Source organism: Phytophthora cinnamomi (assembly GCF_018691715.1).
Source record: "Phytophthora cinnamomi strain GKB4 chromosome Unknown Contig15, whole genome shotgun sequence".
Classification (NCBI taxonomy): domain Eukaryota; phylum Oomycota; class Peronosporomycetes; order Peronosporales; family Peronosporaceae; genus Phytophthora; species Phytophthora cinnamomi.
In genome coordinates, this window is record NW_027150948.1 from 1,160,994 (window position 1) to 1,185,558 (window position 24,565).

A 24,565-nucleotide genomic window follows, 5' to 3' on the forward strand; every position below is an offset into this window, starting at 1 on the left:
TGGAGATCTAACAACGCCAACGCTCCCTTTATCAGTAGCGCTCAATAAAGCTGTGAACCCGAACTTATTTGCTTGATCAATGACCATTTTCAATGCAAAAGATCTACTACATGTAGTGTTGTTCACGACAGCCCTGGGGTTCGCGAGACACCGGACTGTAGTGTTGAATGTGCTGTTCACGACAGCCCTGGGTTTCGCGAGATACACCGTACCGGGCTGTGCCATTGACTTTTTTATGAACGGCCTTCGTAAGCGCTGCACTCCCATATCCATTTTGAGTGTTAACAGCATCCGCAATTTGTCCTGCTATCCACCTGACGGCTGCAAGATGCCCGTTAGAAGCAGCCATGATCAGCGCTGTGTTTCCGTGTCTATCCGTGGCACGTAAGTTGGCCGTGCACTTTGTAGCTAGAAATCTAATAACACCAATGTGTCCATGGGAAGCCGCCTTCATAAGAGGAGTTCCAGCATTACTTGTCGCGTCCACATCTATCAAAAATTGGTTGCTAAATAGCGAACAACCTCGATTTGTCCTTGACTAGCAGCCTCTGTCAGCGCTGAAACTCCCCCGTTGTCTTTTTCGTTCACATCGGCCCCGCAGTCTTCAGCCAGATAGCGAACAACATCAATGCACCCTTCACGTGCTGCCATCATTAGAGCTGTACTGCCGTTCCGATCAGTGGCGTCCACGTTAGCTCCGCAGTCTCTAGCCAGGCATTGAACAACATCAGTACGGCCCTCGTACGCTGCCATCGTTAACGCAGTACTGCCATTCCAATTTTTGTAGTTCACGTCAGCCCAGCAATCTCTTGCCAAACATCGAACAACATCAACACGCCCTTCGACCGCGGCCTTCATTAGAGCTGTAATGCCGTTCTGATCAGTGGTGTTCACTTTAGCCCCATACTCTCGAGCTAGACACCGAATGACAGCAATGTGACCTTTATCAGCTGCGTGCCATAAGGCTGTGAGGCCCTTCATATCCCTGTCATCCACATCAGCACCGAATGCTCTAAGAAGAAATCGGACTGTGTCAACGTCACCACTGGCAGCCGCCCTCATCACCGCGGTCGTCCCTGCCACGTCAACTTCATGCACGCGTCCGAGCAATGGAAGTGGGTATTGACTGTGGTTCAGGTCTTCGATCAACGGGATGGGATGTTGGACATAGTTCACGTCTTCGAGCGGGCAAAATGGAACGGGGCTAGTAGATGTGCTGGTAGTAGCAGGCGCGAAATCGCTGGCGTCAAAAGAGTATAATGAGGCTTCAGGGTCCAGACGTGGAATTGCACCATCGGGAAGAGAGAGCGGAGGCTGGGTTCGAGTGGTTCCACCTCCCATGTAGTCGCGATTAGGCAGTAGGTCGGATCTGGTCCCCTGTTCTCGTCTTATCATGGCCCCTATTGTTTGTTCCACAGCATGACGCCCGCAAAGTGCACCCATTCTTCACAAGCTGAGCCCTTCGTGTCGATTTTTAAAATGACATGTTAGCTGGAAGTCCTGTCAGACAATTCTTCTCCGACAATGATGCACCAAGCGTACCTCTCAATACGCACCCAGGTGCAAGAGCTATTTATCATGCCGACTTCTCTGCTCCATAATTTGATAGGAACTGGGCACTGTGGCTGCGTTCGAAAGCAAGAAGAGAAAAAAGAGAATAAAAAACAACAGCAGCATCGTCGGCCTTTCACCTGTCGTATTAGCACTCTGCACAACACACGACATCGCTGTTTACTATCGCTTGAGGATCCACAAACGACGTACCACTCAGACTGAGAGTCCCAACTCTCAAAACTGGTTCATGAAATTTAACTTAAAACTTCTCGCCTCAGCATGCGCTTCCTGCTCAGCTCTCGCGCTTCCTCTTCCCCGCCGGCAAACACTTCACCTTCGCTGGTGCGGGCGTGCGCGAGTCCTTCTTGGGCGGCGCTAGAGGCTTGGCCACTCTGCGACTGGTCTTCCCAGCCTTCCTGCCGATGTCCGCGTCCACCAGCATCCTCGAACTCTTCGTCGCCTTCTTACCAGCAAGTGTGTCCTCCTCGTCTTCCTCTCCGTCCGTCGTCTCCGAGTCGGACAGTCCAAATGGACAGTTCAGCAAATTGTGTCTCACGAAACTGTCCACCCACGTGTCCGACACGACGAAACCGTCCACCGTCACCTTCAACTTGTCCACCAGGACCCGCGCCTGCGTCTCTACCGCCGTAACCGAAACGGCCGCGTCCTTCTCGATCTGCGCGTCCAGCCAGCGCACCAGCGCGCTCTCCACCTGCGGGCAGTGGACGACCTTGGGCCTCTTGGGCTCAGGCGACGGCTTGGGCTGCTTGGGCCTCTTGGGGGCTCGCTCGCGCGTCTTGACCGTCCGCCCCGCCTGCCGCAGCACGATGGAGATGGTGGGCTGCGACGGCACGACGCTCAGCTGGAAGGCGGCGGCCGCCCACTCGCCCAGCTGCTTCTGCTTCCACGCGGGCTGGCGGTCGCTCTGGCGCACGATCGCCAGCTTCTGCTCCGCGGTCAGCGAGGCTCTACGCCCCATCAACGCCACGGTCTCAGCTACGATCAGACTGTTACACCGGTACAAAAGTGTCGAAATGATCGCAGCATCCTCTCCCGCAACGTGCTACGTTCGACACGTCAGATAGCTACCATCATTTCAGATAATTCAGTGTCCACACCCTAACAAGATATCATCTTTCCAGCACACCTGTCTCACATACAAACACCAAGTCAAGTTTAAAAAATAAAGTAAGAGGGCCCTCGCGGAATTAATTATGACGACACCTCGCCTCGCTGGCGATGCGCGGCGGCCGCGGCGCAACCTGACGTACCGGGAGAAGCTGGCCATCGTGCAGAAGAAGGAGGAGGAGCCCGCCTGGACGCAGCGCAGCCTGGCGCTGTGGGCCAAGGAGCAGTTCCGCCTGGAGAGCCGCCCCACGCAGGCCACCATCTCCAACCTGCTGCGCGGCAAGCACAAGCTGCTGGCGGCCGCCGTGCCGCCCGACTTCCGCTCGGCGCGCCGCGTGCGCCACCCGGAGCTGGACCGGCTCGTGCTGCGCTGGGTGCAGGAGCAGCAGCAGCAGCAATTGCGGCCCGTGACGCGCCTGGCCATCCAGCACAAGGCGCTGGAGCTGGCGCGAGAGCTGCAGCTGCCCGCCGACCTGAGCTTCTCCAAGGGCTGGGTCAGCAGCTTCATGAACAGGCACCAGCTCAGTATCGGCAGGAGGGAGGACGCCCCACCCGCACAACCACAGCAGCAGCAAGTGCTGCAGACTACCAGGCAGGAACCGGTCGTGGTGGTGGCTGAGACGCCCACGGTGGTACTTGTGGAGCAGGAGACACAGGAGGAGGAAGAAGAGGAAGAGGTGGTGGACCAGTCGTTGGAGGTAGAGCAGGAGGTTGAGCGGGAGGAGGGTTCTTCTACCGTGAGGCAGAGTGTGGAGGAGGAGAACGCTGGGGACTGGAGCTCTTCCGGGCGGGAGGAAGGCAGGGCGACGACGGAGCTGCTGCTGGACTGGGTGGCGGTGCCCGGCAGCTACTCCAGGTGGTGGCTGCTGAAGAGCGACGAGGAGAAGGAGCCACTGTGCGGCGAGATCAACTTGTTCCTGCGCTCGCATGGACTGAGAAACATGAGCAGCGCCGACATCAGGCAGCAGCTCTCGACCTTCGTGATGACCTTCCAGGCAGCGCACACGTGGCTCACGCAGACAAGAGTGGAGTACCCGCTGGATGTGCGGGACATGACGCTGGAGCAGGAGGGCATTAAGAGCCATGTGCGCCAAATGTGCCCGCACTACGAGAGACTCACGCCCGTGCTGGCTGCGTACATAAAGTATGACGACAGCGCAGCCGATGCAATGCAAGGGTCGGAAGTGCTGCTGGCTCCTGCGACGATTGAAACTGCAGCTCAGGTAAGCAGTGAAGCTGCACTAAGCGCTGCTTCAGATGACACTAGCGTCGCCGATGGTACACCTCCAAGACCGGCGAAAAAACCGCGGCGACAGAGTACGGAGTCCACTGCTGACGACGACAGTGAGGATGAGACAAAGGCTCAAAAGAGACGCCTGTTTGAACTGGAATGTGCTCGACTGCAGTCTGAGATCGAGACAAGGAATATCCAGCTGGTGCTGGAAAAAACTTTAGCGCGAAAGAAGCTGCTGGATGCGGGGATATCCGCCGCAGAGGTGGATCGAATTTTCCCGCTTTGACTTGTTGATTGCTGAAATCAGTTTGAATTGCGAAGTGGGTCTGCCGAAAAGAGAGGACAAGCTCGTTGGATGCTAAAACAGACGCCGTGTGCAAAAGTGTAGCACGTATGCGTGGAGTTTACCTGGAACGGGCACTTGCCTTATAGTCAATCGGTGCTCTCCCCTGGCCCTTTGGAAATGCATACGACAAGAAACCACTCAGTTCGCTTAAACGTGTGCTGGGCATTGGTAAAGTGTGTTTCCGCGTCTGATTCGTTGGGTTGCCTTTGAGTGAAGCCGAATGCCGAAGCCGACAAACAGCATTTCATTGTTACACAGCACAAAGCTTGCTCGTCTTGGGCAATTTCTGTTTTTTTTTTTTCTTTTTACCCGCTGTGCCCGTGCTCCGGCACTCGTAGTCCCAGCTCCTTGTCCCAAGATTATCCAAAGTTGTGGGATGCGTGTGACACAATACCGTTGCTTCATCACTAAGAATTCGCCACTCAAGTTCGCACGAGAACTCTACGCGTATCCAGTGCTCAGTCAACATGCCGCGCAGCAAAAGGACCGCTTCTTACCGGTACTGGGGTACGGATGGAGACGAAGGCACTGGCACGCCATCGTCCATCGATGTGCTTTTTCAATGGCTCAACGGTCCAGGGAACTACTATCGGTGGAGAACCGAGAAGAAACAAACAGTGTGTGAAGACATTGTAGCGTTCATGAAAAACCAAGGAATCAGCCATCGCGGGAATAAACAAGTGATGATGAAGATGTTCAAGCTGGAAAGCAGTTTCGAGACCGGCACGAATTGGCTCGTGGCGAATGGGCATTATACTGACTTCCGGCTTGGCAAAACCTCAGTTGACATCCGCAAGAAGCTTGGCAAACTATGCCAGTACTACGACGAGCTCGCACCTGTATTCCTACGTGGAGATCCAGCTGAAGCCGAGCTTAGTCAGAGCTCAAACGAAACAGTACCTGACGCTGGCCAGCACGATGCATTGACAGGAGCGGCAGTCGAGATCACCAAGAACTCGCGCATGACCGACAGCGCTGAAGAGCTCTATTCACAGTCACCACACTTATCCGTGATGCAATGCAGTGGCTCTCTGTCAGAGACACCGTCACAACTCGGTGCGCGCGATGGCACTAAAGCCGACGCGAAGCTCGCATTTGAAGACTACAGCCGCAGCTTGCATGAGATGGAAATGCAGAGCAAGAAGACTCAACTGCGAGCCGACGAAATCTGCCATGTGGCCTTGAATCGGAAGAGGATGCTCGACGCTGGCATCGCTCTTGGCGAGGTCAACCGGTTGTTACCTCAGTGACTGCAGGAGTGCAAGGCACCTTGAGTTTGTATTTTCGTAGTGTTTTGAAGGAAGTTCACATTTGGAATGCAAGGAAACTGAACCGCGTCTATTTGCTTTCCAAGCAATGATCGTCACGTAGTCGTTTTCACTTGACCGTGACTTAGATGTTCCACTTACCGATGCGAACGCCACTGATAAAAGCGGAGACACAGCGCTGTTCAAGGGCATTTTAATGTGGCTCGGTCCCTAACTGTGTGTTGCAGAACGGATCTGAATGTTACCACTATCACGGGAACCACGACGTTGATTAAGGCTGTCGCTAGAGGAAGGCTTGATGCTGTTTGATTCCTGCCTGGGGAATTCAAGGTTGATATAAGCTCAACTGACGCCTCCGGAACTACAGCACTGAAGGTAGGTGCTCGCCATGGACGCCTTGGTATTATTCGATACGTCGTTGTGAATGCCATGGCTAACCATAAGCCAGATGCTGGGCTAATGAATTGTGAGGACTACTGCACCTTTGTATGATGAAAAACTAACCAACAGCAAAATAATGGATCGTATACATTCCACTCATACAAGAGGCTTCACCGAACTAGCGACGAGTGTGAGCCGTCATACATCTATGGTACAGTGTTGGGGTCAACAGCAGTCGTGTTGCAAACGGCAGATTCACTGTACAGGGCAGCATACAGTGCTGCACGTAGATCGTCCTTGGTCGAAAAGCTCGGCAACTCGAGCATGTTGTGGCACGCGTGGCTCCGGAAGTAGCTCACATCGCCTGCGTCTGTTAGTGTGAACTTGCATAGCTGGCCGTCGTAGCTCGTAAGGCCTTGGAAACCCACGAGCGGGACGCGCGAACAGCCTGTGGCGAACTGCAGCAGCCGCTTCTGGTACACACCCGACATCTCCTGCACGACGTCCCAGAACCACGTTACCTCTTGCCGGGACTCCAGCGCCACGTGCGTGTGCGTGTGGTGCTTCCAGTCGGATACGTCGATATCGTCCGAGCCACACAACAAGTAGTCCAGCTCCTCGTAGTCGAAAGGCAGTAGCACGCGCTGAGGCACCACTTCGTAGAAACCCTTGAGGAAAGACGCTAGCTGCGGCGCCACGCTCTCGAACATCATGAAGCGGAACTTCCGGTCCGCAAACTCGAACTTGTTGTCGTCGTTCACTTGGATGTTTCGCCCAGCGGGAATGAGCTCTACCGTTTGAGTGTGGCTGCCGTGACGCTGTGTCACCGTGAAATCCAGCTCCAGCGACTCCGTGTTGCCATCCTCGTTGTCGAGTAACCACGTCAAACTCCGGTACATCTCGGCGTCCAAGTATTCGAGGTCGCCGAAAGTGATCGGAGTCCCCAGCATCATCTTCAGCAGCGGTGCACACAGGTGAAAGTTCAGCACGGCTCCTTCAAGCAGAGCGCGTCCAACCAACCGACCAGCAGCGCGAAAATGCTGCAAATGGTTAGCGCCCAGCACACGCTTCGACTGCGGGTTAATAAAATACGTCTGGTCGCTGCGTTGCGTGCAGGAGAATAGCCCGACCTCAGGGTCCACGAGCTTCTCGTTCAGCAGGGTCAGCCACTCGCGGTGCAGTCCTCTCACACTCTTCTCATCACCAGACGACTCTTCCTCTCCAGCAAAATTGACTTCGAGGCGCACGGAGCGGATGCTCGCCTCGCGGATGCAATTGATATGCTGCACGGACTGCTCCAGGATATAGTCACGGTGCACTGACAAGCACGATCGCAGGCTCCGGTCGCCCGCTTGAAGCAGCGTCGTCGCACTAGCAATGAAGTGTGCGTACTTGGTCGGGAAATCCTGGGCAGCGGCGTCCACCGCCATCCGCGTCAGATCCTCCAGCGTATCCGCCACATCGGCGCGCGGCGGAGGCAGCGAGAACTGCGTGGGGTCCACGTCCCGCGGCTCCAGCAGCTCGAACTGCACGCCAGCACACGGGTCATACCCCGTGCTGAGACTCCGCTCTCGGCGCTTGAACGACCTCTCGGACTCCGGCTCATCCTCAGGCGGCAAGTCGAAGCGCAGCACGTAGCCCGGCGAGCAGTCGCCGCCTTCCGTGAGTCTGCGGCGCCACACCAACCGGCTCTGACCGTTCAATTCACGCGTCCATTCACGCCGCTTGTAGGCGCGAGGCAGCGGCGCTTTTTCGTCAACAGTGGGCCGCACCGCAGCTGATGCGGATGCCTTCTTCTGCTCGGCGCTCGACAGTCCGCACAGCGCGCAATGCACCACGCGCGCGAAGTTCTTGAAGCCGCAGGCCATGCAGGCGGCGAAGCCCCGCTCCGCTTCACTGCGCGCGTGTGTAACATAACATGTAGCCATGTTCAACCGTTAGATAGGATATGCATTTGCTAGTCGAACGGGATGACTACGCACCGTTGGGCGGCCAGCATCCGGTGGTCGGCCATTTGGTCACTGTTGCAGTGTCAGAGCGGACATCGAACTGGTTAGAGAGTTCGTTGGCACGTTGATGTTGCGGTCGTTGTCGTCACGCGCAACGTACGTGGGGAGGATCATGGTGTTGTGCGCGTCCTCGACGGAACTGGTCTTGCGCACGGCGCGCTTGGTCACGAACACGGCGGCGAGCAGCAGCACCGCCACGCACACGGACAGATCGGTGGCAGCCAGGAGGGACACGCCCTTGCTCGCCAGCGTCGTCATGCGTCTATGGTTCAATGCAGGCGGGACGAAGCAGAATCGCTTCTGCCGCGACGAGGGCAAATCCTGAAGCAGTCCGTTGTGTGGATGACGCCCGTAACGGTTCGTAGAATTTATCCTGCGAGACTTGGTATGTCGAAGGGTCGTGGAGACATAGCACGTGGCGACAACAGCAGTAAGCTCGGGGAGAGAGGGTTAAATCCTGTAACCTTAGATACCTTGACAAAGTCGATGGGTATCTCCGTTTCTCTTCTGCAAGTCGCAGTTTTGCACCGCGCGACAAATCGTGCTCGCTGACAACAGCGTTTGTATGGGGCGATGGTGGGCACGTTTTGGCGGTGGGTTGGAGGTCACGAGCGACCAAGAATGATTGCACACGATGTCGACATACAAACATCAAGTCGTTTTCTTTTGTCAGCCCCTTCTTTCGTACTTCGTGATTATGCGTCAAATAAAAAAACAAAAGGTACACTTCAGCCAAGTCAAGTTCCGCACAGCTTCCTTGCTCGGGTGTATCACCTGGCGCCAGCGTTCTAGTCCGTGGTAAACCCGTAGAGCTCCGTGTCCAGCACGGCGTAGAGCATGCGCTTGAGTTCGGCGCGCGAGATCCCGAGAGGCAGGTCCAGCCGGTTGAAGCACGCGTAGCTGCGCACGAACTCGTCGGGCGCGCCCACAATGCCGCGGATCGTGAACAAGCACACCTTCCCGTCGTAACTGGTGAGTCCCTTGAAGCCCACCAGCGGCACGCGCGAGCACCCGGTGGTGAACTGCAGCAGTCGGCGCCGGTACTCGTTGGGCATCTCGCGCACGATGTCCCAGAACCACACGAGCGTGGGCGACCGCGCGACGCTCTCGGCCACCGACGTGTTCTTCTCCCAGTCGCTTACGTCGATCTCCGGCGATCCGCACATGAGGTAGTCCAACTCTTCATAGTCGAACAGCATCAGCAATTGCTGCGGGATGACCTCGTAGATACCCTTGAGGAACACGTAGAGCTGGTCCGCCACGCTCCGCAGCAGCAGGTGCTCGAACTTGCGCTCCAGGTACTCGTGCTTGTTGGCGTCGGTCACCTCGATGTTGCGCCCGTTCGGGATGAGGTCGACCGTCATGGTCCGGTCGCCGACGCGCTCCATCACGCTGAAGTCCAGGTCCAGCGCCTCCACGCCGTCGTTCTCCAGTATCCACGCCATGCTCTTGTACACCTCGGGGTCAAAGTACTTCACGTCGTCCATGCACAGGGGCGTGCCCAAAATGAGCTTCAGCAGCGGAACGCTCAAGTGGAAGTTGAGCACCGTGCCCTCCAACAGCGCGCGCCCGAGCAGCCGCCCCGCTCCGTAAAAGTAAATTAGATGGTCCTCGCCATTGTCGTAGCGGGAATTCGAGTTGAGGAAGAACGCGCGGTCCTCCCCCTGCGTGGGCTTGAACAACCCCGCCTTCTCCTCGGTCAGCAGCTCCGTGAGCATCATGAACCACTCGCGGTGTAGCCCGCCGGCATCCACGCCGTTCTCCTCGAGGAAGTTGATGCGCATGACGGACCGAACGTATTTCTCCTCTATGCACCCGAGGTGCTCCATGGACTCCTCGAACATGAAGTCCCGATGGATGGACAGCTTCAGGAACTCCACCTCGGGCGGCACGAGCAGCGACGCAGTGCTCTTGACGAAGTTGGCGTACTTGGTCGGGAAATCTTTGGCCGCGAGTTCCAGCGTCTCGCGGCGGCGCTCGGCGCCGTCCTGTGTGTCGTCCTCGAACACCTCTCCGGTGGCGCGAGCCGCCGCATCCCACTTGGTGGCGGGGATGATATCCATATCAGCGATCTCGGCGAACACCTTGACCTTGGCGGGCTCCACGACGGCCACCTCGCTCTGCGTGGCCACGGGCCCTGTCACCTGTCCGGGCATCTTGGCGCTCGCGTTCGGCTTGACGAAGCGGGCGACCTTGCCCACGCGCGCGGGCGCCATGGGCCCGCTGCCGTCCTTCACGCGGAACCAGAACATGTTGCCCTCCACGTCCAGCTTGCGCGTCCACTCCTTGCGCCTGCGGGCGCGCAGCTGGCGCTCCGTGAAGTGGCGCGGCAGCGCTGCGTCGTTCCTGCTCTCTTGCTGCTGCTGCCGGTCTTTCCGGCGGCGCTTCCTCCTGTTTCTGCCGCTGCCGTCAGCCGCCTCGCCCGTGTCCATGCGCTGCCCGCAGATGCAGCAGAAGAGCGCGTCCTTGAAGTTCTCGAACTCGCACACGGCGCACGGCCGGAATCCCTTCTCGGCCTCGCGGGTGGCCGTGTCCAGGCGGTGGTCGTTGCCGGCCGACGCGCTGCGTACAGGAGCACAGGAGCATGGCAAAGTTGCGCGCAATTCGTGGGTTTCGTCAGTGAAAACTCGGTGCCAACAGCAGCGAAAGAGGAGCATGGGACGTACGTGCCGAGCAGCGGCGCCGCCAGCTCGCGCAGCCGCCGCGTGTGCAGGCGCACAAGCTTGCGCCGCATCAGGAAGAAGGCGATGGCCAGCACGGCCACGAAGCTCACGTTCACGAGCAGCGCGACCACGCCGCCGTCCATGGCCGCATACACGACGTCTGCAGTACTGCGCGTCTCGCTGGGGCCTTGTATTGAGGTCTCTGATTGTGGCAGCCCTGCTGATCCCGATGGATTCCTGCGACCCCCTGTCCAATCTGCTAGCGTCGCGGGATAAAACCCGTGAAGAGTGATGATATTGCGTAGTTTAACCTTAAGTACGAAAAGTAAGTTATGTGTTTGATTATCCTCTATTTATGGAACCTGCATCCATTTGCAGGGCTTGTATTTCGACCCACATTGGTTCCTGCAGGTTCGCATCAAAGTTTTGACCAATCGCTGACTAGTTCAACGTCGCGGTGAATAATCACGCAGCAAGTGTCACATGGAATCAGAGTTTTTCAGATCTGACACCGCGCTGTAATCAGATCCATCGCCATCTTCGACCATGGGGGCTGAGTACTTCGCCGCCGCGACGCGCGAGGTGGTCAAGACCATCTCGGAGAAGTGCCAGGTGCCGACTGCCCTCCCTCCTCGTTGGTTTCGCTAATACGGCGCAGTGCTGACAGGCATTTGTCTCGTCGCGCCGCAGGTGCTGGGCAAGATGCTGGAGGCCTCGCGCGTCAAGCTCCACAGCGCACAGGAGATCGCGCAGGACTCGGTCTTCGCGCAGACGCCGGTGCGGCTGCCTGGAGCTTCTCGGTGGAGCGAACGCTGGTTGCGTGTTAATGCACTGTGCATTGTCGGTGGTTTGTTGCTGGTCGCCAGCTCCTGCAAGAGATGAATCGCGTGTTCGAGCAGCTGCAGGGCAGCGCGGTGGACCCGACCATGGTGGGCGGCGAGCGGGGCAAGACGCTGTTCGACTTTGTCGACGCTGAGACGGTGCAATCACTGCAGCAGGACACACTGGAGCAGACGAAGGAGTGCGTGGCAAAATGGGGTTGAAAGATGTAGTTGGTGCTGGTGCTGAATGGGTGGGTGTTTGTGCAGGGTGGAAGAGCTGCTGGCAGCGCATCAACACGCCATCACGAGGATCGCAGCCATATACGATTTCTTCTGTACATTCGACAAAGGTTACGCGGGTGATATCGACGCATTAGTGGGCGAACACCGCGACTTGAGTTCAATTCCGTACGCTATTGATATACAACTCAGTGCCGTGCTGATTGTGTTGGGGTGCTTATTATTTTTCCGGGGTGTTTCGCCGCTTGCAGAGATGAAGACGCCAAACCAATAGAAGAATTGTATGATTCAGCAGTACGTATTGCGAATGGGGTGCGCCGACCCAACGGATAGGTCGCTGACCACTTTGTTCCTATGGTGTTTTCTCGCATAGGTGAGCTTCTTTGTCGACATGGAACAGTGCGACCGCTTCTTGCTGCAGTACTTCACCACGATCAACGATATATATCCACAGTGCGTTGCCTTTGTATCACCAGCATGGTGAATCATGATAGGTGACGATACTGAATGGTTTCTTTTTGCTACAGCTACGAAGTGATCTTTGCCGACGTGCAACTTCTATTCGATGAGCTACGAAGCCTCAGGGACTTTTATCTTCAATTCCTGGCCTCTTACCAGTCCGTCGGAGCTGAACTCAATCGACGCAAGCACTATGACTTGAAAACCCGCCAATTCGTAAGCCCTTGACCCACGTATTCCCTGCTCACCAAAGTCGGGTAAACTAAAGTGTGGATGTTGTTGGCTACATGTATGGTGTGTAGATTGAAGAAACAAAAGCGAAGCTTGCGGCACTTGAACAAGAAGAGATTGCATTGCGTAGCACGTTTTGTGAAGAACATGCGCGCTTCTTGCCGTCTACACTGTGCCCCGAAATTCAGGTACAGATCTCTGTATTGGCGAACCTGCACCATAAGCACAGTCACTTACATGGGGCATTTTGGGCTTCACCACTTAGAACCTGCCAAACAAATTCAGAATCATCCGAGAAGAAAATGAGGATGACGCGGTCGCAGGTGAGGAAGCACAATAAGCCCAGGCAGCTACAAACCGAGTCTATTCCAACATGCACACTTTGCTTTGTTTCCTTTCGTTCCGGTCAAGACGGATGTTTGTACTCCTCTAGGAGGCAGCAGATACCGTTGCTACTCGCTCACCCATACAAACGATTGCGGTCCACGCCAGTATATCCGTTTTGCTTAACTGAAGGGCGGTCTAAGGTCTACTTACTTCTTGCTCGGTTTGGTCGGCTTGTACATGTGTGTCTTCACAACCGTGCCCTCCTTGGCACGGGACACCGCAGCCTCAAAAGGCGACGTTGTCGTAATGCTGGCCGCCTCCAGGCGCTGCACCTCCGTAACTGGGATGTTAAGCGCGCGCTTGATGAAGTTTACCCGGAGCAGCGCCGTCTGCGTTAGCGTGTACATGTTGGACGTCACCCAGTACACGAAAATGCCCTAACGCATCAAGTCATCGAATATTAGGACATCTAAACATAAGATCAGATGTAGGCAACAACGATATCAACATACCGATTGGAAGTTCATGGTGAGCGGAATCATCACCAGCGCGAAGCAACGCATTCCGAACTTCATCTTGTCCTTCATCTCACCGGCCATAGCCTCTCCACCAAGCTCCACAGATGCTACCATCAGAGCCGAAGAAATGATAGGGAGCGCCATCGTCGCGTCGGCGGCTGAAAGATCGGTAACCCAGCCAATTCCCTCGTGAGCGTACTCGGGGAAGTACTTCGAGATGTCCTGCAGACCCCAGAAGAATCCGAGGAACACCGGAATCTACACAATCAACACCGTAAAGGGCCCGAAGCAACAGCAGTCAGCGGAAGCCACAAGATAAGTATCAAAGCTTTCAATCCGACCTGTGCCAAAGGAGTGAGCATGCTCTTGAACGGGTTCACGTCATGCTTCTTCATCAGCGCCTTGTACTTCTTCTGGAACTCCAGTGTTGACTGAGTGTCTCGTGTCGGGTTCGACTCCATTTCTTCACGCAGCTTCTCCATGTCGGGTTGGAACAGCTTCATCTTGGCCGCATTCCGCATCTATACAACAAAACCAGTAGGAATAAGTAAAAACGCTTCACGAAAAACATGGAATCGCAGCTAAAATGACCCACCGAAATGACCGTGATCGGGAAGAACACCGTACGCACAGCAACCGTGGTGGCGATGATGGTCGCCCACCACGGCAGTCCCGTGGTCGCGTGGATCACATCCAGGGAGCGAATGGCGATATCCGATATTCCGAAACCTGCACCGGAAGAAAAGTCCGCCGCAGTGAGGATTCCATTCCTCAACTCCATCTACAACACTACTGCTACAATAGAGCTTACCAAGGTCCGAAACGGAAGCGTAGTCAATGGTGCCTGTCACAAGCAAAAGCACAGGTTGCATGCAACGCCGTCAGCCTCTTCGCCCTACCACTCAAGTTTCTGGTTTGCATCGTACTCGCAACTTCGAGCGCCTGCTCCGCCGCCTCCGTGGGAGAAGCAGCAACGATCTTGTCGTCGCTCAACAGTCTGCAGCAGCACAAAATCCCCTCAATAAGCCGCTCCTCCTCATTTATCCTCTTGCAAACGTTGCAGCGTTGCGTACCCCGTCGCCGGCGTGGAGGAGAACGACCGCCCGCCGAAGTTGTGCGTGGGGATGAGCTGCACGGCGCCCATCTGGGTCGCGTGCTCGAAGCGCAGCGTGCGTCCGGCCTGGGCGGCGCGAGGGCCGCTGAGTTATGACACACAAGAGACAAATAGCGACAAGGTCAGCAATGGACAGGCAAAGAGCACTGGGGAGGGGCGTAGGGGGAGCCAGCTAGGCCACGCACCTGCGGGCGGCAGCGCGCGCCATGGCCACGGAGGCTGGCTGCATGCGACGCAACGAGAGGAGCACCATCACTGCGAGACGAGCGGTTGTTCGGCTTTTGTGGATGACATCGCAGGAGACCGTCACTAGATTTCCCTCGCTTCACTGACATAGTGGACGAAATGTGCTTCAGGATTGGTGGAATTTGGATTTTTGGGAAATTTGATTGGATGAAAAGAAAAGGCAACAAGGAATGATGGTTTTCCGCTGGTGCAAAGTCCACCTGCACCTGTGGAAGCGCGATCTCGTCCTCATATTGATATTGCTGCTACTTGTACGCACTGTAGACCTATTTCTCTGTGTTTTTTGTGAAGGCGTAGCTTGTGTGGGGTCAATATTGTGCTGGTAGGCCAAGCGAGTAGATCTGGGTCGGAGTTAGGACGAGGATGGTGTCGTCGTTGACGATCTGCAGTCCAAGAAGCTGCTGGTCGCCCAGCTCCACCACGTGCTGCTTGCGCGTGTGTGTTTTGCGCTCTTCTTCAGATCCGTCGCCCTGGTACACGAACACGCGCCGCTCGAACTCGCCGATGCAGGCGAAAGACCCGGACGGGTGGAACGACATGAACTTTTTCTCCTGCTTGGACGCCTGCACGAATCCGAACGCAGGCAGCGTGGTCGCGTGCCGCAGCGTCAGTCGAGCCAACGCAACATTGAGCTCGTAGATGAGGCCATGGACATCGTTTCGGAAAAGAAGCGTGGACTTGAAGTCGCTGGAGCCGTTCACACGGGCACTTGGGGCCAGAAACTGGAAGTTCATGCAATCGATGTCAAGTTGCTCCTGCACCACCTTCTGCTCGAAGTTCACCAACAGCAGTGCTGCCTTGGCATTCGGGTCTCCACTGTCGCACTCTTCAAAGCCACTGAGAATGGATTCCGCGGTGGGAACCTCCAGTGGTCGGTCTTGGCTGCTGCCGATGCTCTCCTTGCGATAGCGAGTGGAGATGTCGGGCGCTCCATGGAGGGGCACATCGACAGAGCTAAACGGCGTGCTGGACTTGTGGAACCGTTCACTCAACGGAGTTTTAAAGTCTAGCGACGCTAACTCACCAGCCTCCTTCGGCTTCGTGATCTCTCCGTGGAAACCGATTCCAGCTCGCGGGAGCTTGGAAAGCAGCACCGCCATCTCGTCCTCATCCAAGTCGTCTTCATTGTGCGGACGCTTGTGCGGCGACGACTTGCCGGCGACTGCAGATGCTTCTTTCGCAGCGGTCTGCGCCTTCTTCTTCGCCACCAGTTCCATCAATAATTGATGCGTTCCTTCTACAAGAAATACCACCTCGGGTCCGCTAAACGAGACATAGGTCGGCAACTCCGACACGACGGCAATGCCCGCCGTCGTGTGTTCCAGTCCAACACAGCCACTATCAATCTCCATCCCGCCTCCAGAGACAGCAGTACGCACCCCAACCATCGAAAGGCGGAACGCTCCGTCCGCCTCGTTGCCCGCGAGAGGCTCCGCCACCACCGCGTGGATATGTTGGTGCTGCTCGTCGTAGAACGCCCCCAGCAGCAGCAAGGGCACGACGCCCCAGGGCGCGCACTCGTAGACCACCGTCCACTTGGCTCCTTTTTGGTCGCTCTCAGCCTTCAAGAAGTGCAGCATGCCGTGGCCGTCGCAGTAGACCAGCAGCCCCTTGCCTGCCACCTGCACCGACACGTTCTCCTGCCTGCCGGTCAGCATAGGGAAGCTGTAAATCGTCTCGAGCTTCAGCCCGTCCACCGTGTGGTCCACGACCTGCACGAGTTGATACTCTGCGTCCACGAAGTACGCGACGCCCGCCCCGAAGCTCCCGCCCAGGAACGGGTCCGCCGCCAGCGCGTTGTGGTGCACGCGCGACTCCCACTGCGCCTTGCGCAGGCTCTGGACCGCGTCCAGCGGCGCCAGCGCCGCCACTGACAGCGCAGCCGCATGCTTGGAGATCCCGTCGACGGCCAGCAGGTAGCGGTCGAACTCCTTGTCCACCAGAGCGCGGTCCACCTGCATCGCCATCGCCATGCTCGTCACCTTCGGCTCGGTCTTGAACTGCTATTGAGAGGTTCAACTCGGCATCGCATCGGATTCGAGAGGGACTGTAGAATCGCATGTCCACGCATACTTTTGGCGTCTCTTGACGCGCATTTTGGATATTTGGAGCGATGAAGGACGGCGAGGCGCTGTCGGTCGTGGACGTGCAGCACCAGATCCGCGCGAACGCGTCGCAGCTGCAGGACTACTTCTCGGACCTGTACGCGTGGGAGCAGAGCATCGGCAAGGAGGACGCGGTGCGCAAGAGGGCGGCCAGGACTGCCAAGACCTCCGCGACTGCTGGCGCGACTCCACCGCCACCTCGGCGAACTGCTCGAGTCGTCGGCGTCGGCGGTGATAATGGAGAAGAAGTAGGCGCTGTCGATGGCAAGAAGCCCGATGCACACACCTATGATAAAGGATACGAGCGCTGGGAGAAATTCGACGTGGTAGGTTGGGTTTATTGGTTCAGGTGATGGCGGTGTTGCTATCGGTTGACACTGGTGTGTATTTGGTGCAGGATGCAGCGCTGAGGGAGGCTGATGAAGATGGTAGTGTCAAGACAACGACTGAAGACGCGTCACCGTCACCGTCGCTGCAGGGCTCGCCTGCTCCGCGTCGGGTGGTTGGGACGGGCACGGCTGCGTCCTCTCCGGCGACTACGAAGAGTCGGGAGGAGTTGGAGAAGGAGGAGGGCAACGCGCACTACAAGCGAGGCGACTATGTGGCTGCGATCAAGAGCTACACGCGCTGTCTTGGATACAACCCGCAGAACGCAGTGGTGCTGTCGAACCGCGCCATGGCGTACTTGAAGAATCGGGAGTTTGCCAATGCTGAAGACGACTGCACGCTGGCGCTGAAGGCCGACCCTAGTCATGTCAAGTCGTACTCTCGGCGAGGGACTGCGCGAAACTCGCTGGGAAAGCACCGGCTTGCGTTGCTGGACTTTCAGCAGGCTGCGGACTTGGATCCGAAAAGCCGGCAAATCCAGACACAGCTGCAGTCGACGCGAGAGCTGATTCGGACGGCCATCAAGCGTGCTCCAAAGCGGACCGAGTTTGAGATTGAAGTGGTAGGTGAGAGTCCTCCGAGCAAGCAGCCCGGTTCAGCGCGCGAGAGTGATGACTCCGAGGACAAGGAAAATATTTGCACTCGGCAACAGGTAAAATTACCCTCAGCTACTGCCACCACGAAGCAGAAGTCGCCGCTACAGGAAACAGACCCTGCCCAATTGCCTTCAGCCCCTCCTTCAACAACAACAACAACAACTCCAGCACAGCCTGAAGCTAAGCCAAAGAAGATGAGCTCGGTCATTCTGCCCAAGCTGCCGAAGAAGGCTCCAGCCACGTCGTACGAGTTTGGTCGCGTCTGGAAGACGCTGACTTTACGCGGAGATTCGGACCAGAGGAGTCGCTTGATCAACCTGCGCGCTGACTACCTGCGCATGATCGATCCGTCTGCAGTGCGCACCATTTTCAAGACGGCGATCGAGTCCGACATACTCTGTGAAATCTTCCACGTTTTCCGCCACGGTGTGCTGTCTGCATCAAACTCGGAGACAAGCTCTTCTTTTGTGCTCGCGTTCGCCAGCGAGCTTACAAAGGTGACGCGCTTCAACATGACCATCATGCTTTTGTCCGACAAAGAGAAGGAGAACATGGCTTGGGTTATCTCCCGCCTGGAAGAGTGGGCTATAGGCGGCGACGAGTCTCAAGCCGCTGATCTCAAGAAACGATACGAGCTGTCATGACACAGCCTACCTGATTGATCTAAACAGGAGCGAGATTACTTGTCAATTGAGCTAAGACGCCCTCGCCTCGCGCTTACTTGCTGCAGCTCTTGGTCGCTATTCTGCACGTCGCGGCGTCGACCAGCGACGACTGCGTGAGCTCCTGCTCCGAGATCTTGTAGAACTTCTTGATGAGCTTCACGTCGGCGTCGGTGAGGTGCGTGCCCAGCTCCTCGAAGGGCAGCTGCATGCCCTCCACCAGCGCCTCCACCTGCTCGAGCGCCGCCTCGTCCGCGTCGAACACGCAGAGCACAACGGCCGACGTCTCGTCGCTCACGCCGAAGCGCTTGAACGACTCCGACACGTTGCGCGAGCCCGACATGTTGAACACCAGCTCGGCGTGCAGGCTGCGCGTGGTCAGGCGGCCGGCCGTGTCGCACAGCAGAGCGCGCGAGGCCGCCGCGTGCACCTGGAACGGACCGGCAACCTAAGCACCAAGCAACGGTTAAGTAATTAATTACCACTGCCGATTGAGCTGTGAGGCGTCTGTCTGTCTGTCTGTCTGTCTGTACCAGCTGAGCATTGATGAGCGCGGCGTCGAACTTCTTGTCCAGCAGACCCTGGCGCAGCGCCGGGCTGTTCTTCACGTCCGTATAGTAGCCCACGTGGAGCGTCCTGCAGCACAATTACAGTAGAAACAGTCAGCGCTTTGAGGGAGTTGCGGGGTGCACGCGCGCGGACTTACCGGTCGCCGAACAGCGCGTACGAGTGCTTCTCCAGCGTCATGATTGCCAGCGGTCGAGTGGAGCGGAGCGGGGTATTGGGGATTATTACCCCGCGTTAGTGACGTACTTGAAGTGCAAAGTTCAGCATTTCAAACTTTGACATGCATTAATATTTAGTATTACGTTGTCAAAACGAAAGCTAACACTTAAACTCCATTCACGGCTCGCACAGGGGTATCGGCTATCCTCACGGGTCGTCCGGAGCAGGCAGTGGCAGCAACTGGTCAATTTCTGCCTGGGAGACGCGCAGGTTCTTCAAGGCCTGGCGCGACTGCAGCACGCTCATCTTCAACGCCAATTCGTGCTGGCGTCGCTTGATGCCGTGCGCAATCCGCTCTGTATCTAGCAGCATCTCTTGGCGGCGCCGCTCGGTGTCCTGCTTCATATCGCACAGGGCCCGTTCCACCTTGGCACGGTGCTGCTCGGTTTGCAGCCGGCAGCGAGAGATATCAACCTCGCGCTCGTCTTTGGCGCACGCCGTGGTGAGCTGCAACTTGAACATCTCCTCGACATGTTCCAGCATGCGAAATTCCTTTTTGCGTCGAGCCTCTGCTGCAGTGTCACGACAGCTGATGGAGAAAGATGTCGGCTCGTCGGATGCCGTTCCCCGTGCTGCTGGTAGGTGTATCCTCTTCCAATTCAGCGGCTTGATACTCCGTGTCGATGGGTGTCTCTTGATTGGATCCGTCAGCAGTAGCTCTACGTGTGTGCGTGTTGACGGGTGGCTGGGTGCTCCTGCGAAGCTACTTGCGTCCTCGAGACCCACTGCTAACAGCATCGCGCTTCGCTACGCAGCTACGATCGTAGTAGGTGTAGTCGCTATCGTCCGAGTCATCGCACAGAGTCCAGTCCTTAGGTTCCATGCCGCGACGATCGAATTCACGAAAAGTTGGCTCCAGAACGCGGTACTCTGGACACGCTTTCAACACCCGAGCTTCAACGTCTTCATCAGCATCCTCGCTCTCGAGGTGGTTGCTAGGCAGGCCGTAATTTTGCAGTATTTTCACGGCGGACAGGTAGTGGTCGATCAAAGTCCTGATTTTCCCCTGCACGGCAGCGACGGTGCGGTGCGAGATGCCGTTCAATTCTAGCATGGAAACGACCTTCATCGACACTTGACTTTTGGCACCTCTGTGCCACTGCTCATAATTTTCAGGCACCTGCAGCCACCCGAGCAGCAAGTCCAACGATGTTGGTCCGCCTTGCCCTACGCTGCCGTCGTCCCACGGAACCAGACGCTTGCTCTTATCGGTCTTTTGGGCAACCGACGGCTCGGAGCTCTGTTGCGCTTTTTACGCTGCATTCTCCAACAGCTACGCAATTTTTGAAGTGAGACGGGTGCGACACGAGGCACCGACAGTTAGTCGCATTGGGCAGTTAGTCGCATTGGCGCTCATTCCTCTGACGTTTTAGCTTGACGATTATTCTTCGCCTAGTCTCATAGCGCCCAGCATCTAACTGACAACTTCACCCAACCAGCAGCAATGACAGGAGACAGCGTGCGTGGAGCACCGTCGTCCATAGACTTGCTACCGCGATGGATAAGAGCACCGGGTAGTCGCGACGAGAAAATTATGCGCCAGCACGTCTCACACGCACAACCACGGTTGAATCTCGAGAATGGACGACTCGGTCAGTAAATGGTTCGCGGAAAGCGGGACGTACGAGCTTTACCACCGCGGTGAAGTTGACATGAGCTTACAACTTCAAATGGAGCAACGTTGCCACCCTACCGAGACTTCTCACACTTGTGGAATTGCCAACTACGGCTGGCTCAATGGACCACAAGCGGAGCGCGAGCCACGTGCTAGCTTTATCTCGAAGAAGCAGAGAGACGTGAGGCGCACCATTCATCGACGGCGGCGGTTGATCCCGTTCTTCAGTTGCCACAAACTTGTTCTTACTGTAATGAAGGCGAAGAGACCAACTACGAATCCACCAAGTTGTTGTGGCCCCCAGAGAAATTCTTCTGGCGGAGTCTAGACTGCAGTGAGCAGCGGTATGATATTAGTCGCCAACTGCTTTCATGCGACCTAAAGAATCTTGCCCGGTGCCACCTCAAGGGCGAGCGATGCGCACGAGTTCTGAGCAGAAGCGAGAGGAAATCCGCATGCGCTGTGAAAAACTACTTCCGCGGCACAAGTTGCTCAGCGCGGGTGCCCCGAGAGAAGTCGCGGATCACGACCTTCCTTTTTGAATTCGTTGCTACATTTTCGTCTTCTACGCCTCTCTCTTTTGGTACATGAAAGGAGCAGCGATGCAGTAAAGCGAGTCAATCCTAATCTGTTTGGCCACCACCCGGTTTAACGAGCTGGGTTTCGGCACGTGAGCAATGTACTTCATGGGCACGAATACGGGCACGTGGTAGCTCAGGATTGTGGTGTCAACAAATATCATTCCGACCCTCTTCAGCTAACAACTACCAGGGACAAGCTCATCCTTCTTGAATAAGTGTCAATGAGTGCAGCTGATCCGACGAGAGCATACTCGAATTCTTGTTACAGAAGCTGACGAAGCCTCGCAGCTTCATCTTGCTCTCCGGTGGGCACGACTTGATTGCTGTCTGCACCTTCGGGTGTGTCAGGATTTTCGTCAAAGCCACTGAAAACTTGGGCGAAAACGGAGGCGCAATACGGGAAAACAGCATCGTGATAAAGTTGCGCAGCAATGCCTGATCCAGCTCCAGAGTGTTCGTAAATACAAACTCCAGCACGGGCAGCACGTAACCGCTCGTGATCATGAACACCATGCAGCGAAGCGTCTCGCGTTTCAGCTCAAGCGCCTTCACTGGATTGGTGTCGGGGTGCAACCGCAGCGACGTTACCAACACACTGAAGGCAATAGGCCACTGGGCAACGTGGAGCTTGATCGACGCCTTCAATATCCGGAGTAGACTGGGGAAGCATATGTGCAAGGGCGTGCTGCTGAACAATCCTGGAGACGTGAGGATAACCTCCAACCAATGCAGCACACCCATCGAGACCACGGGGACCGACATCACCGAGATCAGCTTGTCCACAACTCCCGACTGGTTCATCTGTTCAACACACGCGACAATAAAAGTTAGTTCCCAGCGAATGAATTGCCGTGACAACAAGCTAACGCAGGACGCACATTGTAGCCGAGGGTATGGTCCGACTTGCAGATTGCCGAGGCTTCGACAAGTGCCTTCTTGGTGGTTTCGACACCATCATCATCCACTTCCACGTGATCTGACGATCCCTGAACTCCCGTCTGTAAAAGACTCCGTTCATCCTTTGTAGAAGCCGCGTAAGCCAGTAGGAACACGCAGTTTTGCACAAATGCCGGCGAAATGGAGTCGGACGGGTTGAAAAGCCGATCGAGTAGAGCCGACAGAACCTATACAGAGACAAGTAGAGTAATAGGCCCGCGGATCAGATCACCAGGAATCCTGACAAACTCGAACCCAAGCAAGGAGCAAGCGTACCATGGGGTCTCGAAGGTGGGCCACCGGTGGAGGTGTCTTCGACGTCTGGAATTCCTTTGCCAGAGTCTCCGCACTCAGTTCTGAGCACTTCTTCGTCTTCACAATGGACAGGATGGCGTCACAGAACTTCGGGTTCGCGTCGTAGATGTACCGTCGACGCAAGATGTGGAACGGAACAATTTTGGCGCCATACCTGCCGCTTGCCGTCTCTTGGAGTTCGCCGCGGACACGGTTGAGCTTAGAACGCACCATCCGAATATGCGAGTACTTGGCGCTGTCAGCGCCAATGTCCTTCTGCATCAAGTACAGTTTATCGTCCATAGAACAAAGTAGTTCCTGTGCGTAGACATACGAGTGCGAAGACTGGCAGCAGACCTTGTTGAGCGCCGCGATGTCCTCCACGACCTCTTCTTCGTTGGCAAACGGAATCTATCAACACGACGTTCGATTAGCTCCAGGCAAATATCAAGAGAGAATTGTAGAGCAGAATCCAGCAACTTACTCGGCTGAAGGCATCCACCAGCACACCGCTAAAGACGGAAAAGAACGCGTTCGCGCTCGTGATCGATGCGATTTCCTTGTGGTGGCCTGCCTCCGAGATTCGTCGGATAGCATACTGCAGCAATGTGCATGTCTAACCATCCACACCAGCAAAACATCATCATTAAATTGAACACGTTCACTCAGTCAACTCCATTGCACACAAACAAACCTTGTGAGTCTCCGCCAGCTCAATCAGCATAAGTCGCCACTTTCGGTCGTTCAGCATCTGCGTCAGCCACTCGGGTTCCACCGCAGATCCGCTTAGCACATTCGATACGAGCTTCGGGTCGTAGTTCTCGTTAATCACGTCCTTCAGGTGGCTGTACAGAATCTCCTCTGCTGGGTCCCAGGACGCGCCCTTGTTCGCGATCACGGCTCCTTCGCTGACGTCGAACGTCATCTTGCTCTCCAGCGCCGTCGTGGACACGGGCAGCGTGTCCAACCACGACGCCACAAGTCCGATCATCTGCGCGTGGCCGCGGTACGAGGACGAGAGCTTCTCCACCAGGATCTCCGGCCCGTTGGACTCGGTGTGGGCTCTCAAGAAGCCGTTGATCACGGCCAGCACATTGGCCTCCATGATGGCGTCGGTCTTGGACAGCTCCTGCAGCAGCCTGGTGGCTTCTTTGCCGTCCTCCGTGTCCTTCTCCTCGATACCCTGGGTAGAATCGTTCCCCTGCTCTTCGTCGTCCCAGATAATGAGCCTCTTCTCGTCCTGGCGCCGTCGCTTCCTCTGACTCTCGACCGGTACCGCCTCCACCTTCTCTCGCTTGGACTTTTTCTTCTTCTTCTTCGAGTGGGTCGACGTCGACGTCGCTGCAGCAGCAGCTACAACATCAACTTCCTGTCCATTGGCCGCTTCCTCCTCCGTCTGATTCGTCACTTCAACATTCTGATTCTGATTCTCTTCAGAAGTAGGGTGGGTAGAACCGTTCTCCCTCGAGGTAGAATCGTTCTCCTGTTTGGCGGTCGAGTCGTTCTCCTCGCCCTTGCTTTTTTTGCTGCGGTGCTTCTCGTGGTGGCGCTTCTCGCCCGCGTGGGGCTTGATCTCCACGCCCTCGGGCCGCTGCCACTGGGTCTTGCGCGTCGCGCGGTTGTAGTAGTACGCGCGCTCGTTCTTGGGGTCCCAGAGCTCCTCCCATTCTACCTTTTTGCTGCTGGAGGCGGCGGAGGACGCCCCTGCCCCCGCGGCGGCGGCGCTGGGCTCGTCGCCGTCAAAGTCCGCGGGCTTCTCCCACGCGCTCTGCTTGGTAGAGCGGTTGTAGTAGTACGTCCTCCCCTCCTTGGTCACGTGCGCGCTCCAGACGCTCGTCATGGCGGCCCAAACTCGTCTATTGCGGTAGAGCGGCCACCACGCGCGCGCATTGGCTGATATTGCGAACGTTTTTCCATTGGTCAAAAATGGTAAATAGTTAAGTTCGTTTTTCCGCCAATGACGACGTGAATGCTGCGGATTGGTCGAAAACGTGGATGCGTCAACTGAGCCTGTGGCGCAATCGAGTATTCGGGCGACTGTATCAAAAAGGTGTGGCGAAGAGG

General features: G+C 56.3%; 11 protein-coding genes across 11 annotated transcripts; 3 read left to right on the top strand and 8 right to left on the bottom strand.

Moving 5' to 3' along the window:
• Positions 1-1,687: 1,687 nt before the first annotated feature.
• Positions 1,688-2,533, bottom strand: IUM83_09607 (DNA-binding centromere protein B (CENP-B); the record flags this gene model as incomplete). The annotated part of the gene is made up of 3 exons (XM_067934058.1): positions 1,688-1,691; positions 1,765-1,772; positions 1,889-2,533. 3 exons carry the CDS (start codon positions 2,531-2,533, stop codon positions 1,688-1,690), a joined length of 657 nt encoding a protein of 218 aa, XP_067796871.1.
• Positions 2,534-2,768: 235 nt separating this feature from the next.
• On the top strand, positions 2,769-4,202 carry IUM83_09608 (putative ARS binding protein 1; the record flags this gene model as incomplete). The annotated part of the gene is made up of 1 exon (XM_067934059.1): positions 2,769-4,202. The coding sequence occupies one exon, from the start codon at positions 2,769-2,771 to the stop codon at positions 4,200-4,202; it is 1,434 nt and encodes a 477-aa protein (XP_067796870.1).
• Positions 4,203-6,117: 1,915 nt separating this feature from the next.
• On the bottom strand, positions 6,118-8,178 carry IUM83_09609 (NADH dehydrogenase iron-sulfur protein 7; the record flags this gene model as incomplete). Its single annotated transcript, XM_067934060.1, has 3 exons — positions 6,118-7,807; positions 7,894-7,932; positions 8,021-8,178. The coding sequence occupies 3 exons, from the start codon at positions 8,176-8,178 to the stop codon at positions 6,118-6,120; spliced, it is 1,887 nt and encodes a 628-aa protein (XP_067796869.1).
• A 530-nt stretch (positions 8,179-8,708) lies between these two features.
• On the bottom strand, positions 8,709-10,726 carry IUM83_09610 (putative HECT E3 ubiquitin ligase; the record flags this gene model as incomplete). The annotated part of the gene is made up of 2 exons (XM_067934061.1): positions 8,709-10,482; positions 10,587-10,726. The coding sequence occupies 2 exons, from the start codon at positions 10,724-10,726 to the stop codon at positions 8,709-8,711; spliced, it is 1,914 nt and encodes a 637-aa protein (XP_067797008.1).
• Positions 10,727-11,129: 403 nt separating this feature from the next.
• IUM83_09611 (Autophagy-related protein 17) lies at positions 11,130-12,674 on the top strand (the record flags this gene model as incomplete). The annotated part of the gene is made up of 9 exons (XM_067934062.1): positions 11,130-11,195; positions 11,274-11,360; positions 11,450-11,604; positions 11,672-11,812; positions 11,896-11,938; positions 12,018-12,097; positions 12,172-12,319; positions 12,406-12,522; positions 12,600-12,674. 9 exons carry the CDS (start codon positions 11,130-11,132, stop codon positions 12,672-12,674), a joined length of 912 nt encoding a protein of 303 aa, XP_067796978.1.
• A 193-nt stretch (positions 12,675-12,867) lies between these two features.
• IUM83_09612 (Mitochondrial inner membrane protein OXA1) lies at positions 12,868-14,546 on the bottom strand (the record flags this gene model as incomplete). The annotated part of the gene is made up of 8 exons (XM_067934063.1): positions 12,868-13,098; positions 13,174-13,437; positions 13,521-13,700; positions 13,775-13,908; positions 13,991-14,023; positions 14,106-14,176; positions 14,253-14,378; positions 14,479-14,546. The coding sequence occupies 8 exons, from the start codon at positions 14,544-14,546 to the stop codon at positions 12,868-12,870; spliced, it is 1,107 nt and encodes a 368-aa protein (XP_067796979.1).
• A 301-nt stretch (positions 14,547-14,847) lies between these two features.
• On the bottom strand, positions 14,848-16,512 carry IUM83_09613 (mitochondrial inner membrane protein oxa1; the record flags this gene model as incomplete). Its single annotated transcript, XM_067934064.1, has 1 exon — positions 14,848-16,512. The coding sequence occupies one exon, from the start codon at positions 16,510-16,512 to the stop codon at positions 14,848-14,850; it is 1,665 nt and encodes a 554-aa protein (XP_067796980.1).
• A 140-nt stretch (positions 16,513-16,652) lies between these two features.
• IUM83_09614 (RNA polymerase II-associated protein 3) lies at positions 16,653-18,271 on the top strand (the record flags this gene model as incomplete). The annotated part of the gene is made up of 2 exons (XM_067934065.1): positions 16,653-16,970; positions 17,042-18,271. The coding sequence occupies 2 exons, from the start codon at positions 16,653-16,655 to the stop codon at positions 18,269-18,271; spliced, it is 1,548 nt and encodes a 515-aa protein (XP_067796981.1).
• Positions 18,272-18,344: 73 nt separating this feature from the next.
• IUM83_09615 (EKC/KEOPS complex subunit TPRKB) lies at positions 18,345-19,036 on the bottom strand (the record flags this gene model as incomplete). Its single annotated transcript, XM_067934066.1, has 3 exons — positions 18,345-18,737; positions 18,823-18,925; positions 18,996-19,036. The coding sequence occupies 3 exons, from the start codon at positions 19,034-19,036 to the stop codon at positions 18,345-18,347; spliced, it is 537 nt and encodes a 178-aa protein (XP_067796982.1).
• A 186-nt stretch (positions 19,037-19,222) lies between these two features.
• On the bottom strand, positions 19,223-19,558 carry IUM83_09616 (uncharacterized protein; the record flags this gene model as incomplete). Its single annotated transcript, XM_067934067.1, has 1 exon — positions 19,223-19,558. One exon carries the CDS (start codon positions 19,556-19,558, stop codon positions 19,223-19,225), a length of 336 nt encoding a protein of 111 aa, XP_067796983.1.
• Positions 19,559-21,469: 1,911 nt separating this feature from the next.
• IUM83_09617 (putative negative elongation factor) lies at positions 21,470-24,341 on the bottom strand (the record flags this gene model as incomplete). The annotated part of the gene is made up of 5 exons (XM_067934068.1): positions 21,470-22,072; positions 22,150-22,395; positions 22,484-22,912; positions 22,986-23,117; positions 23,196-24,341. 5 exons carry the CDS (start codon positions 24,339-24,341, stop codon positions 21,470-21,472), a joined length of 2,556 nt encoding a protein of 851 aa, XP_067796984.1.
• Positions 24,342-24,565: the final 224 nt, after the last annotated feature.